The following is a 17,129-nucleotide window of genomic DNA, read 5'->3' on the forward strand; positions in this document are numbered from 1 at the left end:
CTGCAGCTCTCTTTTTGCTGGTCTTGCCAAAAAGAAAATTACAGCTAATCCAGAATGCTGCAGCCAAGATTTTGACCGATACAAAAAGAAAAGTTCATATCACCCTTTTGCTTGCATTGTTGCACTGTCTACCTATATCTTTAAGAATTGATTTTAAAGTCCTTTCATGTATCACATAACAACGACTGCCTCTCATTTTAGGTCCAAACAAGATTTTAGAAGTTCGTAAAGTGTCCCAGGGAGGCTGTTTTCTGACCTAAACTATCGTCAGTCAGTTGACCAATCATTTATCAAGATTGACTGATTGATTGACAGGCATTCAATATTTAAAATAGCAATGGTAAAAAAAATAATGCAGTTGCTTATGATTTGTAGTGAATCTTCAATACAAAAGATGAGATATATGATAAAAATATCAAGTTTTTCTTTGATAAAAGGTCTATTTAAGTATCAGACTGTGTATATAAAAAAGGAGAGAAGTCAACTATGACTTACAACAAGGGGTATTTTTATAGTGAAATATTCAATCATCAAAAATCAAATTCTTCAGGCTCTCTACTGACATTGAGCAGAAACAGTATAATACATTCAGCATTTTTAAATCAGTCAAGGTTTGGATCAATTTTGGATGAATTCAGCAGCTACAGTGCAGCGTTTTGTTCCCAAATGTTCGCATTCATGCCTCTGATTCATTTATTTTTCATTGCTACAGCAGCTGAGGCTCACGGGTATTGTCATATTTTCAGCCTCACTAAACTAGTGAAAGAAATATGATTTCTCTGAAACAAAGTTGAAATAATTAAAACTGATGGCTGTAACATAAACCTACAGTATCACTACATTATCACCAGTCCCCTGACTTGTGTTTCTGCAGCCTCTTTCACACATGCACCACAAATCTGCACTTATCTTTCTCATGTAGGTCATATGGAGGCATCAGTATTAGTTTGAGACTGTTTATAACCAGTCATAAGGAAGCACCCACCTACCCCTGGTCTTGAAATCAATGCAGAAACAGTCCTCCTTACAGTGTGTCCTCCTCTTCCAGCACACTCTGCATCCCTCCACCCCTCGCCTAAAGCAAACTGAAGTATTTCCAACATGTTTGAGCTCATCTGAAAATCTCCCGCTGCGTGCTACATGTGTGAAAGGGCAAATCTGGACAACATCCTAGCCTGATTCTCAGGACATAGATAGGAGCTCATACGTGAAAAGTGGGACAAACCAGCAGCTCTTTCTACTAAACAACTCTCCTCCTCAGCTCAGTGGTGATGGTTTTAAATTTCAACTCAGTTTACAGCGAGTGAGTTTCAAAACATCAGCAGTGATCTGGGTGGACATTTGTGAATAAAGGCTTCTTTTATTAAATCACAGCGTAAGGGTCCGTGTCTACATAGCGTTTTTCAGTTGTTCCAAAGAAGAGAGCATCTGCAGCCGCCAAGAGAAAAGGCGCTGCTCCTGGCGTCTTTTTTTTTTTTTTATGAGCGCGCCGCCTTTTTTGTGCAGCCGCTCTGAGTGTTTCGGGTAGAAAATCTCTGAACTTTTAAGAAGTGCTTTTTTTCCCCCAGGCAACCAATCTTATATTAGATGGAGACTCGTCGCCCTAGTAACCAAGAAAATGGGGGAGAGTTTACTTTTCTGCGTGCACCGGAGAGCCGAGACTGAACTTTCGTCTGTTCAGCAGCCAGAGGGAAACACATTTAGTGTCTACGAACTTCTTCTTCTTCTTTAGTTTCTGTTCTCAGTTGCTGTTTTTACTCTGTGGTATCCCCTTTTATTTTACTTTCTTGCTTTTTTTCAGCTGATATGAGTTCTGTCAAGTTACTGCTGGTGAAAACCGAACATTTCCAGATTTTTCTGCTTCATAATAAAGGCTGTGAGATGACACAATACTGTGTGGCATTGCCATGTGGTTAAGAAGTGTTTTACAGGTATTTGACTCAGGATGAACCCATGACAAGAAACACCTCCAAGGCTGCAGTGCAGATGGAGATCTGGGCTGACGAGCTGAATCAAACAGAGGCAGCGCATCTTCCGGTTGGTGCTCACAGTGGAAAAATGTCAAAACAAATAGATAGAAATAGATGATAAAAACCAAAGAGGTGATGCTAGACTGTGCAACAATGGTACGGTCATAGGAACTTTAAAGATATTGTTGTCCTAGAAAGGATGCTTCATCCCAGCGCTCCGCAGTGGCCTGACAGCACCTTTCTGCCAGAGACAAACGCTATGTGGACACGGGGCCTTGAGTTAAATAAACACAGTCAGGACATTTCTGAATGCAGTGTTAAACCAGCGAGCATTTATCTGTTAAAAGATATTTGAAAAAAGACTATAGCCAGTGGTGAAAAGGTGTGCAAAAGAATTGTTTTTCCATTGATTATTTGAAGACATTTAGACCAGGATTTACAATGGTGACATTTTTCACCCTCTACAATGTGCAAATAGTAGCCTATCATCATACTGGACCCCCATTAAGAAACCCTTATGAAATTTCACAACTGAAAGTCATGTGCATTAGCCTCCAGCAAGAAGCAACAGTTCTTTATTTTGCAGAAGGAACTATAGTTTGTATTTAGGACATTTTATATGAAACATTACATGTGTTGAAATTAATTATGAAATACCTAATCAATTTTTCAACCTACAACTGAACAAATGATCAAAATCATTACGCAAACCTGTGTTTTGTGATATGTTGATGTTGCAACTGCATTTTAGTCTGAAAAAGACTGAATATCGACTTCTTTTCAACTAGAAATCAACATAGAAATTTTGTGCTCACTGGGAAACAGAGGTAACATCATTTTGAAGAAAGGCACGACTCAGGTTCCCTCTGAGATCCAGCATGAGCCGATAAGCACCTTGAGGGTCATTGCTGGAAACAAACGCCTCGCAAGTGTTCTTGTTCACAGACGAGAGAGCAGGTTCATGAACTCATCATGAAGGACTCCCTCATAAATCAGGAAGCCTCGAGGGTTTCTCTCTGTCATCAAAACACAGCCTAAAGGTGCCTCACAGCCAGTTTTATTTCTCAGAGTGTAGATTGAAGAAAGTGTTTCCGTACCTCCACGGAGATCGGCGGAGGCTGCCACGTAGGCAAAAGTGTCCATGTTGATGATGTCAATGACCGGGCTGACCACACGGGTTGGGTCCTGGACACAAACACACACACACACAAAAAACACATTCAGTATGTCATAGGGCTGTAAAGCAAATAGAAACAACAGAAAGAAAGAAAAAACAGAAAAGAGACCATAAATCTTGCAAAAGAAACCTCAGAGAATGGCAGACAGAGAAAGTGACTGAGAAGGTGAACGTGTTCCTGCCTGCAGACCATCTAATTCCATTGCAATAAATTAATTTTTCAATCCAATCTGTGTGCATGTGTGAAACAGACTGTGTATTCCAAGGTCATTATATTGCACCACATTAAAAAGGTATTCCAGTCATTCGGCACCAATCATGCACACAGCGCATTTAGTGAGGTGAGAGTGACCTCTACTTCCCTTCACCTCGATTCAGCTCCCTTTTATTCATTTTACTGGTATTAATGTCACTCTGTTGAGCCGCATGAAAATAAGAAATACTGAAAAGTAAATGAATGGAGAATTCATCAAGACGGAGCAGACAAAAAAAAACATGAACAACAGCATGAATAAATTCAATTAGTCTGAGAAAATAGGGACATTTCAGTGGTTGTGAGGGATTTCCTTTGAGAGGTTTTTCATTTTATTACTGTTAGGGATGTACAGGGTCAGAGTAAGTCTGACTGACATGTATAGAACATTGAAGTCCTGTTACTTCTGCCTGACGGTGAAGAGCTTCAGGGTCTCATAAATGATAATTTGGAAAGTTCACAATGCCTGACGCCAAACACGCTAAGAAATGAGCTGGCCATGAGTCATAAATACAACATTTTCACCCTTCTCGTTTACATAAACTGCCATAATCAGAAAGGCTTCTTTCTGCTGTTTTAATGCTATGCTTCCCCTCCATTAATCTAGCATTTTACTTAAGAGTAGAACCTACACTAAAAGTTTCATTTAGGCTGAAATCATGCAGTGCAAAGTCGAGAAAGATCTGTTTCAAAGCCAGAAAACTCAGCACCCAGTGAAGTGTTCAACACATCTGTGAGTATTACACTGCATTCACCTCACATTGTTTTCTGCTGCGCTCCACTATGCAGATGATGCACTTCTGTATGTATGTGATGATGATCTGCTTCACGGAAAAGAGACCTGCAGCAGGAGGTGGCGATGTTTGAGGGGAATTCTGCGATATTCTCGCAATGTGGCAAAATACTGAAAAATATTTTTGGTTTGGAGCTCACAGTAGCTGTTGAGCTCACTTTGCAAGATTTTTGGCTCCTCTTGTACTCAACCGTACTTTTACTGTTAGTCTTATTGCATTTTACTGTGGTTTGTTGTACATCTGATCTTTTGTGACCAAACCACTTTCACACTATTTCCACCATTATATTGCCATTATCAAGATATGATTTTCTTTTTTATTGGTTGATCATAAGCTGCTTATTACCATACTTGAATAACTCAGTGGAATCTAGGAAACAGCCCTAAAATGCTTTAAGATGTGTGGTTCCCACTGGGCCTCCTCATTAGGAGGTATGACACCTCCTTCCATTGTTTTGTGGAAGCTGTACCTGCTGCTAAATTCCACAGCCCTCAGTCATTGCAACTTCTATTTGACTGTTTCCAGGACATTACAATTTCCTGATGCTAAACAAAACTGAAAACTGAGGTGGTTCTCTTTGGTCCGTCTTAAGCTTGGCCTACTGTCACCATTTGTGAAACGCTATGCAAAAATCCTTGTAATGATTTGTGATCCTACATTCAAGTTTGATCAGGGGCAGCCTAGAAAAAGGTAAACTTTTCTTATCAGTAAAGATTCTGAAAAAGTATTTCATCCACACCACTGTGCAGTAACCACCCTGACAAATGTCTATCTGTAACAGGGTTCCCCCCAAAAGCGAAGCAATTTTAGAAGCAGCTGCTACCGTTGCGGCAGGTGTACAGGTGCTTCAGTGGATCATATTGTTGGTACAACTCACCCAAAAGTCCACAACACCCATAAAACTTTGGTGATAATGTTGTTCCTGGCCCGGTTTTTCTTCTGGTTGACCTTGTATGTGGCTACATCTGTGTTGTTGTTAAATGACCGAGACATAATATGTTAATATATGAAGGTGAAGTTTTAAACTTTGTGGAAAGCCCCTGCCTCCAATTTTTATGCTAAGCTAGGCTCAACATGCCCTCACTTAAACTCTATATTTATTGCTTAGTCATGAGATATATCTCATTTCAGTCTAGGACAGTCAGCAAATTAGTAAATTAGCAAAATAAAAATTCCTCAAAGTGTTGAACTTGGCCTTTAGCTACCATGATAAAATTTGTCAGTATGCATTTAATTACTTAGTGTCTGAATAAATTACTATTTACAAGAGGAAACTACTTCAGCTGAATAAAGGATGAAGAGGCTGCTGTGTTAAGTGGCTTACTTACAGTATGTATGTGGATGAGTACACATTTAAGTAGATTATAAAACTAATTCTTAGTATTTGTGGCTGCTGGATATATACTGTGTTTCCTAAAACTCAAGTTCACACATCTCACTGCATGTATACAAGCAAAAAAATATCAAAACTGACACCTATGACTGCTGGAAAATGACTTATTTTTTGCCCATATCATTCCTTACTGTGTAATCAACCATAAGGCCATAAGACTCGCATGGATTTAGCTTAGTTATTGCCTCTTTAACCCATAAATAGAGTCCTAAACCCTTGTAAAAGTGAAACCTGGCAAAACGTCTGCACTTGATTCCCTCATATTTCTAACTTGATGGCACCATTTGCTCTTTACAAGGATAAAAGTACAAAACACACACTCTCACACACACACAAAAAAAAGCACGCCAGACTCGAGGTCCCTTTTAAATCATGGAGTGTCCCTCTATTAGTTTGGTCAAACGGCTGGATGCGTCTTCAGCCAGTGATATTACAGAGCAGGTGGAGCGGTTCTGGACCATTAGCTGCAGGGTCAGTGCAAGGGGACGCGGGCTGCATCCCTCTACAGCTCCAGCCACATTACAAAGCACTGCGTCTGCTTTAATAGCTGTTACGGTAATGACACCGCGCAGCACTCAGGGTGAAGCATTCACGACATTACTGTTGTAATTGGATGAGTGTTATTTTCAAATCACCGGGGAGCACTCCCTTAATTTCAGCCATTTCTTATTTTTTTTCCACCTGATTTGAAATGAGAAAATTTGATGACCGAGCTGAGAGGAAAACTGACCCCCCCAAAAAAACATCCTGCATCATCATTATCATTATCCTTCATGCGTTTCACGTGTATTTGTGCTGGATTACATTACAACTGAACATTATACAAGTGCCTTCAAGCTACACTTTCAGATGCTGCACTATTCTTAGATTGTCTATAAGGTACAACCTTTAATCATTTCTAGCATGGCATCCTTTAGCGATTCTTTTTGTGGATTTTATTAATTAATTTACTTGTTTAATCTTATATTTAAAGAGCAGTCGATCCTGAGAGATCTTTATCTTATCTTTCAGCTTTATGTTTGTCTTTTTTTTTGTTGAGTCTGTAACTCAACGCTGTTGGCACACTTTTGACAAAAAGATATTTAATCTCACTGAGGCTTTCATGTTTTTAACTAAAGAAAACACAACAAAAAGACATGGAAAAAAAAAACAAAGTCAAACTCACAAATTTAGACTGACAGTCTGCAAGATTATTATCTCTGTGTTTTCCTCTGAGGACTTAATATCAAAAAGCTAAATCCATCATTCTAAAGCATAAAGAACTGCACACTGAATCTTTGAACAGTTTTATCTCGTTTTATCTCTGTACAGTATTCAAATGTTAACTATAGTTTTGCCTTTGCAATTTATCTGTTTCTTTTTTTTCATTCTGTAAATTAAATTAGTTAATTAAACCACAGCACCTTTGCTGCTCAGGTTAATTATTCCTATCAATGTTAAAACATGAGACATGATCATTTACTTACTCGCTTACCTAGACGATGTTTCCCAGGAGAAGAGACACTGGGGACATCACTCTACCATTATCAATCATCACATTATCATCACCATACCTTTAGTTTTTAACGTGTTTGCTCTTTAATTTGCAGTGAAAGAGACTATATATACCGTACAACATATTAACATCAAATTATATTACGATACCGCAATAAAAGTGATGAAAAAACAGAGCAAATCCTTAGTCAAGAGACCTTTACTGTCACCTACATTTATATGACTTTCATCGTCATGGTAATAAAAATAACAAGTTTTTTTTAGGTTTAGGCAACAAAACTAATTGGTTAAGTTTGGGAAAATATTAATGTTTGAGTTAAAATAAGTGTGTTAAAGGAGAAATCCAATCAGAGATAAAGGACACGTGTTTAGTTGAAATACTCGCTTCTCTGACAGTAGCGTTCCAGCGGCGATTTATCCCTATGGAATTTCTATTCTGGGACGGAATAACGTTTTGTTTACGCGTTTTATGTTAATTAGAGCTAATATTAATGCCGAATGTTCGCTGAGTGAGTAAATGTTTGTTTGTGAGATGTAACAAATCATTAATAACCTTTTAGAAGGAGTAGATGTTTACAATCGTTAAATTGAGCAAAATGTTAATGGAGTTTGGCAGGTAGTGAGACAGTCACTGAACTCATCGCTTGTCATTGTCAGTTTATGATGTTGAGCCTCCTGTAGTCTTCCTGCAGCCCGCCTGAGCTTCCCTGAGTCTGCGGACTTTTAAACATAGATTATATATTAAATAAGATCTATGACTCCAAGGCAATAGCTAAATATGGCTCCTTTAAGGTACTGTATGTGCGTGATGTAAGTTAAAAAAAAGTCCTGCGTTTGTTTGATCCAACCACCAACCCCAACCTCCACCATACACATGGACTTTCTCGTTCTTTATACTCCGTCAGGTGGCATTTTTTATGCGTCATAACTGAACCCATCTGCCAGAATTTACTGGGGAGGACTGGTGTATCACCTGCATGCAAAATAGGACTGTTTGAAAGTATATTATTATATACTATTATATATTATTTGTACGCAGACTGAAGAGATTGATGACACACCTGTAATCTCATTCACAGAATTTCCATTATAATAGTGAAATATTTGCAACAGGGTGATGCAGCCTGGATGCTGAGAACAGGAAAATAGCATCATTGGTATTTATCTCCAAGAAAAAGCGACACTTTCTTCTTTCTTTGACTCCCTCCTCTGACAGTAAAACAAACATAAAACAGTCATTTGACATGAACAATTAAACAATGATTACTTGTTCAACAACATCTTGTTTCATGAGTATTAAATGCTGTCAAGGCATCACAGTAACTGTAAAAAGTAGTTGTTTTCTTTGCTAAAATGGCAACAAGCCCTGCCAGTGTAGAGCCTGGCAACAGACACAATGTAATTTAGAGTACAGACAGTAAAGTGTAATGTGTAAATGAAAAAAACAAACCCTTTATGTGAAAACACAATAAGCAATGAAAGCAAGTGGAGCAGAAGTGAACCTGGAAGTTTGGCAGGACTTCAGCCCTCCATCAGTGAGACAGACAATTATTTTGAGGGGAACAGAACTTTATGGTGGTGTGCAGGTCTGCCTGTGTGTGGGGGGGTTTACCTGGATCAATACCTCATACATTTAAATCTAAATATATGACTATAAAGTGACGGGACAGACAATGACGGATGACTCTCCTGCACACACAGTTAAAGCGTGAGTATGAATATGGATGATGTTGGTACAGCTGCAGCATCAGATCAGCCGCTGTGGTGGTTTTACTTATTGATCGCTGCTCTATAGATGCAGATCAAAGGTCCTGAATATCAGCAAACACAACTGTTGATTTGATGCATTGGAGGAGGAGGAGACAGGTGAGAAAATGAAAAAATGGAAAGAAAATAAAGATGGTGTGAGGTGAGAAGAGGAGTAAAAAAAGTGACAGAGGAGAAGAAAAGGTGGGAGGAGCGGTGAAGAGAGGAGTGAGAAAGGAAAAATGAGAAGAGAGAGGTGTGAAGACAGCAGGGGACAGGTGAGGAAAGGTGATGGGTAAAGAAGATGAGAGTGCGGAGACAGAGGAAGACGAGAGGAGACAAGAAGAAGAGGTAAAAGGAAAAACAAAATGAGAAAAGAGGACAAAAGAAAAGAGGAGACAAGAAAGGAGGATAAGTGGTTAAAAAGAGGAAAAAGGAGAGGACAGCAGTCTGACAGCAGTAATAAAGAGGAACAGACGGAGGTGAAAGGAGGCGCAGAGCGGAGGTAGAAGAAGAAAGAAGGAGACGTGTAAAGAGCAATAAAGGATCGAGGGCTAAAAGGGGAGGTGAGGACATGAAGAGGAGATGAGGTTCAAGGACAACCACCACCACACAGTTGAATGCTTCTGCCAACCAGTCAAACTGCAGTTTACTGTACATCCATGTCTGTCCAGACTCATGTAATATATGGAGCGGAGACTTTAAAACTGGGGTAGGGAGTTTATTTTTGGCACCACTGGGAAAAAGTGCCATAATAACAACTTTCAGCCTCTTTAGATGTCAGCAAAACAACTATTTGCAATGTAAAGATGTAATGGAGTACTGCCTTCCTGGACAGAATGACGTGGTTTTGTAGTCATTCAGTCGCCTCTGTTTAGTCGGGATGCACACTTTCGCATGTTTGCACACGTGCATGTTTGCACACGTGCATGCAAGCCGTCTCACAATCCCCTTCTGTTCCTCTTATGGTGCAGAACAGGCCAGAAAAGTGTTTTTGAAGCACATTATGATGCCAGAGTGAAGATGACCTTTGACTTTTTGGACATAAAATGTCATCACCTCATCATTTTATCCTATTATATGATATTTAGTTAGCAAGTTAAGTCTTGAGTTCTGGTCAAAAAGTGCTCTGTGAGGTCACAGTGACCTTTGACCACCAGAGTCTAATCTGTTCATCCTAAAATTTAAGTGGACGTTTGTGCCAAATTTGAAAGAGAAAGAGCTGTAGAGGAGAAAAACTGAGAGAGAGAGATAAGAAACAAGGGAAGACGAGGTGTAAAAGTAGGTGAGAAAAGATCAGGCAGGAGGAACATGAGGAACAAGAAATGGTGACTATGAAAGTAAAAGGGCAGACGATAATGTGACAGGAAATGACACGAGGAGGTGAGTGTTGTGAGAGTCAAATAAAGTGAGAGAGTAAGAGTAAAGAAAATGAGAGAAGAAAAGATTTTAAGAGGTGTAAGGAGACAGCAGAAAACTAAAGAAAAGATTGAATATCGATATTTAGGGCATAAAATTCAGATTATTTAATTTTAGACTTTTTAAGGACCAATGAAAACCCTGTGTGAGAGGAGGAGAGGAGTCAAATAAGGTAAAAAGTGAAGGAGATGAGAAGAAAAGAAGAGAAAAGGTGTAAGGACAGGAAAGGGATGAGGAAAGGGGATGTAAGAGAACAGAAAGGGAGATGGAGTCTCTACAGAAAAGATTAGAGATAAATGGTGAGAAAAATGAAGTGAGACCATGGGAGGCAGAGGGAGAGAAAACCAGATGAGAGGGTCGATAAAGAGAAATGGTACAGAGGGAAAGAGGAGAAGATGACAAGGATGAGGTGAAGGACAAAAATTGGAGGCGTGAAGACAGAAAGGGGAAGTAAGGAGAGAGGATGAGGGGAGAGAGAAATTAGGAGGGGAGGGGAGAAAAAAGGGAGGATGAACTGTCAAGTGGTAAAAAAAAGAGACATGATGAGGAGGAGGAGAAGGAGGAGGAGGAAGAGGAGCGACAAACAGAGGAGGGCAGAGGGAAGGAGCAGGGTGAAGGAGAGAGTGCAGCACTTATTTCTTAATGAGAGGCAATCAGACCGACAGCTATTTTCTCCCATGGCACTATTTCACCTCGACCAGTTGAGTCATCACACACACACACACACACACACACACACACACACACACACACACACACACACACACACACACACACTTTTTGTAGTGCAGTGAAGTGCTCCATATTTTTAAAATGGCCTTGCTCAAGTTATTGACACTCATGATCCCATCCACACACCAACAAAACCCTTAAAAACACACACACACGAACACGCACACACACATTGATCTTCAAGGTTAGACATGTGAACTGACTGACTGTGAATCAGAATATAATAGTGAAGCTACACACACACACACAAAAACACAAACACACAGAGATTGTTGGGTTTGTGGTCTACCTGTTTGATCCTCTGCAGCAGGGGGGGCAGCCAGTCCTTGTTGACCTCACAGTGGCTGTCCAGGAAGGTGAGGACCCCGGCCCTCGAAGCGTCGGCCCCCCGCACCCTGGACCTGATCAGACCTGACGCACGAGCAAAAATAAAAGTTAAGTGTTGTTTTAGTGTTTTAGAACGTTTCATCTCATTTGCTATTAAACATATAAAATATTTACATGTGATGTTCTGCTTCTCATTTTAGAAAATAGCTCCACATGTTCAACACATCTGTTTAAACTTATGTTCCAATAAGTTTCAGTCCTCCTGGCCTCATGAACAACTGTCGTCATTTATGAAATGTCTTATGTCTTATGCATGTATAAAAAATGCATCATTTGTTTTGTCTGGTAAACAGAGAAACATGCATAAGGCTTTTTATGAACTTTTTTAAAAGTCATCTGCATTCATATGCATTTATCTGTCTATTGAGATTTGCCTCGAACTTCATTCTAAAGTCTCAAGTTGCTAGTTGGGCTGTAAACACACACAGACTCCATACACACACATTCTGCTATAAGGGAATTAAAAAAACGCCTTGCCTCATTTGCACTTCTTGAGACAATCACAAACATCTTGGGTGGAGCTAATCCCAGGACGCAGCGACAGCGCTGCTGCAAAATAGCGTGTTAGTGGAGGAACTCGTCAGGAAGTGAGCTCTGGTATTAAAATGATTACATCACTGCAGAAGTAAAGGTAACAGCTGTTGGCTTGTTTACATTTGTATTATTAATGTCCCAGGTGGTAATTTAGCTGTTTTCAGTGTGTGGGTTGCAGCTCAGAGGTTGTTACTTCCCAGGGACGTAGATAGTGGATGCTGCGATGCTGACTGAAACCAAGCAACCATCTGCATCAGTGTGCATCAGGTGAGTCAGCCTAGTACAGTGACTCGTGCACAGAAGAGGAAGTTGCTGCATATGTTGCCAAACGACTTCCTCCCTACTTGTCAGGTTGCCGTCTTAGGTCTAATAATTTACATTTACCGTCTGTCCCGCGTACACGCTTTAAAAGCCGTGGTGACCGAGCTTTTGAGGCCTCGTGTAATCGCCATTAGCTTGTTTGTGTTTGTGCCATTAATGTCCCAGGTGCTAATTTGCTGTTTTCAGTGTGTGGGTTGCAGCTCTGACGTTGTTACACCCGAGGCACTTTAAGTAACGTAGACAGCGGATGCAGCGATGCTGACTGAAACCAAGCACCCACCTGCAGTGTGCATCAGGTGAGTCAGACAAGTGACCAGTGAACAGAAGAGGAACTTCACTGACTACTGTGACGCACTTTTCGCCACACTTAGTTGCTGCATATGTTGCTGATCATCAGATTACATTTAGTGTCTGTCCCACGCAAACACCTTGAACCCTGTCGTGACTGACCTTTTGAGGCCGTAGCGCCTAAACTATGGAATGCTCCACCTGAACTTTTGCATTCTGCTGATTCTGTGGACTAAAAGACAGCTAAAGACTTATCTGTTTAAACAGGCATTTGGGTAACCCATGCACCAGACCTGCACTTTATGTATTTATTGCATTTCTTATTGTGTCTTGTGTCTTATTACAGTATGTATTGTTTTTGTCTTTGTGCATTTTAAACACACGACTGCCCACTCCATCTTCTGTTTCCATTGTTTAACTTCTTGTAAACCATTTTGTGACTCATGCCTGTGACAAACGCTATGTAAATACATTTCTTCTTCTTCTTCTTCTTATGAAATGATGATTTTTGATCTGTTTAAGTTTATATGTAGCAGGTTTTGTGACGACGGACAAGAGTTGAGTTTGAATGTCCTGCAACGTGGTCTTGTTAACTTTCCCAGTGACTCTTCACCTCTCAAACACAGTTTGCATGCATACATTCACGTCTAGGAATCCATACACTGCTCTTGGATACAGTTGATATCGAACATGCAGCCTCATTCAGCTGTCAGAGCCGCTCTCTGCTAAATTGAAATCCCCCACTTTGCCTGCTGAAATTGATTCTTTTCAGGGCGGCAGATCGGATAAGACAGTATATATTCAACTTTCACGCTCACGAGCTGTGACTATCAGTTATACACACATACACACACACACACACACACACCTCCAGCTTCCTACCACACACACACACACACACACACACACACACACACACACACACACACACACACACACAGACGTCCAAATGGCCCCACGGCTGCAGGAAGGGAGTCGAACCCTTCACCTCGGCATTGTTAGTGCCTTGCTCTACCTATTGACATCCCTTATCTCTCCCTCACTCTTTTACTCCCCCTCACTCGCGCTCTCAGTCAGTCTGCGGAGGAGAAAATCGATGCAGGGCTCTTAGAGGCCCTGTCAGACATGGACACAACCTTTTAACAGGCCCATCACACTCTGCATGTGTGTGTGTGTGTGTGTGTGTGTGTGTTTGAGGAAAGGTTTGTGTGTGTGAGTGTGTTTGCGTGCGCGTGAGAGAGGAAGGGAGTGAAGGTTAGAGAAAATGTGTGTGTCGGCTGATTGTGGTTGTGTTGCAGAATGACAGAGAGAGACAGAGTGTGTGTTTTTTTGTGTGTGTGTGTTTAAATGGGCTGTTAGGGAGGTCTCCCTGATGGGGGCCAGTGTTCTCTTCTATTTGGACTAAATGGTCTAATCAATACTCCCTGACATGGAGACGTACCCTGCATGTGTGTGTGTGTGTGTGTTTGTGTGTGCTTTTTTGAATACGTGCGTACACGTGCAGCACTGTTGTGTGTGTTACCATGACTCTGTTTGTGTGCGTGTGCGTGCGAGTGTGTGCGTGTGTCGGTGACATTGTACGAGGGGCCGTGAAGTTTCACGCTGCTCTGTTAGGCCGAGGCTCAGCCAATTAAAAATCCCATTTCATCCTCAATAAGGCTTTATTTTCTGGATGGATGGACACACACATACACACACACACACTCACATAAACTGGACCCACATGCAAGCAGGCACACAGATTCACGAGCACACTCACACAACTGGACATCCGTTTATTCACACACAAACACACACACATACAGTGCAGGACAGGATGACTTTGTACAAGTGTTAATGTGCATTGATAACTCTTAACTGTCTATACGTATCACACCTGTTTGTGTGTTGGAGTGTGTGTGTGTGCCTGCTATAGTGCTACTGTGTGTTTGTGAGGACGAATCAGGGATTCAGAATGAAGTTTATTGGACTCTCAGTCTCGGAAAGTTGTCAAAAATTGACAAAAACTTTTGGGCGCAGCCTTCGGACTTCCAGCTCTGGAAAGACATCAATATTGTTCAACAATCCATTGAGCGCTTTATTTGAATTATAGTGATGTTTTTGGTTTGGGGATTAAAGGAATAGTCCACCATAAATATTTCAATGTCTGTAGATTTGAAAGGGCTCTGAGAGGTTTGTAGCTCGCTTATTCATGGAGGACGGCAGTTCAATTCAATTCTTAAGGTGACCCTGACTCACAACAACAAAGAAAAAAAAGACGTCTCAAACAACTCTGCTGTATAAGCCACTAATCTGCTGTTGCTCTCTCTCTTTGTTCAGCATGCCCCAAACTCAGCTTCACACACAGACACACATACTATGACTGTTTTTGCGTTGCACAGCAGCTTCAAAGCTTTCCTGAAATTGCGTTTCAGGCACATATTGGTGAAACCACGATTGTTTGTAATGGAGATGCATGGTAATATCAGCTTGTCATCAGTATTGGCTAATAAAGGCTTTAAAATGAAATATTGTATGGGCCCGAAATAAACATTTCTGCTGATATGACAGGTCGATAAGATGACACTTTAATTATGTTCGTGCAATGCAACTGTCGATGCTGAGGATTTTTAAAGTGTCCAATCTGCACAGGAAAGTTTACAATTTACAATTTCACATGAGTGAAACATGAGTAAGTGCCCTAAAGCAAAGTCTAAAGGACTGGCAGTGCAAGAGGCAATGCTTGGAGTGCATGGGGTGCATCAAATTTCTTTTTTTTTTTTTGCAGTCAGTCAAGTGCAGAGGTGTTTAGTCTTTTGACTGAGAGGGATTCTGCAGAAAAGAGTTTGGTAACTCGTTCCACCACCGGGGAACTATAAAAAAGAAGCATCTAGCTGGTGACCTTAGGCCCTGTCGTGGTGGTGGTATCAGGCGCCTTTCATTGGCACAGCATAGTGAGCAGGAGGGACTGTAGACTTGAATGAGTTCAGGTAGGCAGGAGAAGATTTAGTTGCTGTTTTGTAGGTGAGTGTCAGGATTTTGAATTTTTATGTGGGCAGAGACTGGAAGCCAGTGGAGCGATTTGAACATCTCGGTGACATGTGCCGTTTTGGGCTGGTTGAAAACCACATGTGACGCCGCATTCTGGGGATTCATCTGCAGAGGTTTGAATGTGCATGCAGGGAGCCCCCCCGCCCCCCACCACAACTGGATCAGTTGTCTCTCGGACCAAAAAAAAATAGCCGCATAAGCGAGACCGAGGCGGCCAGCAGGTTAAAGAAGAGGAGGCACACGTACCGTGGAGGGATCTGAGCTCACCCACCTTACCCCCCCCACCCACGTTTGCACAGAGACACATGGCAGACTGAGAAGTGGGAAACAGGAGAAAGATGAAAAGTTCTGAGATCAATCTGAGCTGTCGACAAACATAAACAAGTTCATGTCACACAGTTAGTGTGGCAAATACATATGAACGACAAAAACACCCCAGCCTTCATATTTGCACAAAGAAAGCAAAGCAGGAATTAGTGTTGTCACAAAACTGGAATTTCTAATTTCCATACAATACCTTGAAACATATCAATATTCTGTACCATTTTTGATACCACAGGGAAAAATTGGCTGAATTTAAAGGCACAAAATGTTTGATTTTTATGAAAACATTAGTATAACAAAGCTATAACACGACAGCAGATATTCAACCGGAGCAAATGACACAAGTGATGAGAAGAAGTCAGCGCTGTGAGTAAGTGAGAAGAGGCGGGACCACGTGGGTCTTGCAGGGGTCTGTGTGACAACTCGCTGACGGAGAGAAGAGGGAACGAGAAAGTTCAACTGTGACCAGAGTTTCACTGCTGGGAAAAATGAGTATTGAAAGCATTTCAGATATTCAGTATCACTGTCAGAAATTCATTTGGTTAATTCTGAAACTACCTTCACATTAGGTTCAGGTTAATGTTTGGATAAGAGTCGGGGGAATGTTTTATGTCCATGAAGGTCCTCACAAGTGTGTGAGTGTGTGTGTCATTGAAGACATACAGTGTCAGCCTGGTGTGTTTTTATGGGCATTAAAAGACAATCAAGTCAGAAGGCCTGAAGCCATAAACTATTAACTAGCCAAACCAATGAACCCTGCCGGTGTGTGTGTGTGTGTGTGTGTGTGTGTGTGTGATCAGCATGACTGTGATATAATAAAAACCGTCACTGACAGCATGTAGGACAAGTGTCCCTGTTGTTAAAGAGACAAAGTCAGACACAGAGGCGGGTTAGACAAGAAGAGAGCAACTTTAAGATACAAGAAACAAAGTGAACTAAAGTCGCAAGATAAAACATAAGAAAAGAAAAGAAAGTCTGAGTCTTCAATAGAGGAGAAAACAAAGATTCAAGAGAGACATTAGAGAGGCAAGACTCATCTTCAGGTATTTCTGTGCAGCAGTCTCGATCAAATGGCACTGCTCTCACCGAGCCCAAAACAAGCCTGTTAGAGGTGGTTTCTCAGTGTTTTCTCCTTTAGTTTGCCACAGAGAGAATGATGCTATTTGCACTGAAATAACAGCAATGAAAATGCTTGTCTGTCTCCTTCCAACTTGTTCAGAGTGAGGATACGATCTGAACCACACAGAAGAAGAGATGAGGCTCAAAC

At 41.0% G+C, this 17,129-nt stretch overlaps 1 protein-coding gene across 1 annotated transcript in view; it reads right to left on the bottom strand.

The window, feature by feature from the left end:
- The window catches only part of galnt14 (UDP-N-acetyl-alpha-D-galactosamine:polypeptide N-acetylgalactosaminyltransferase 14 (GalNAc-T14)), a 229,672-nt gene that overhangs the window by 43,083 nt on the left and 169,460 nt on the right, over positions 1–17,129 (bottom strand). The window contains exons 6-7 of the mRNA XM_084737770.1: positions 11,268–11,389; positions 3,068–3,155 (exon numbers count right to left, since the gene is read on the bottom strand). Coding sequence (XP_084593896.1) covers positions 3,068–3,155; positions 11,268–11,389 — 210 coding nt within the window. The remainder of the gene's footprint in view (positions 1–3,067; positions 3,156–11,267; positions 11,390–17,129) is intronic.

Source organism: Lutjanus erythropterus, chromosome 15 (assembly GCF_056507025.1).
Source record: "Lutjanus erythropterus isolate fLutEry1 chromosome 15, fLutEry1.hap2, whole genome shotgun sequence".
Lineage (NCBI taxonomy): Eukaryota > Metazoa > Chordata > Actinopteri > Lutjaniformes > Lutjanidae > Lutjanus > Lutjanus erythropterus.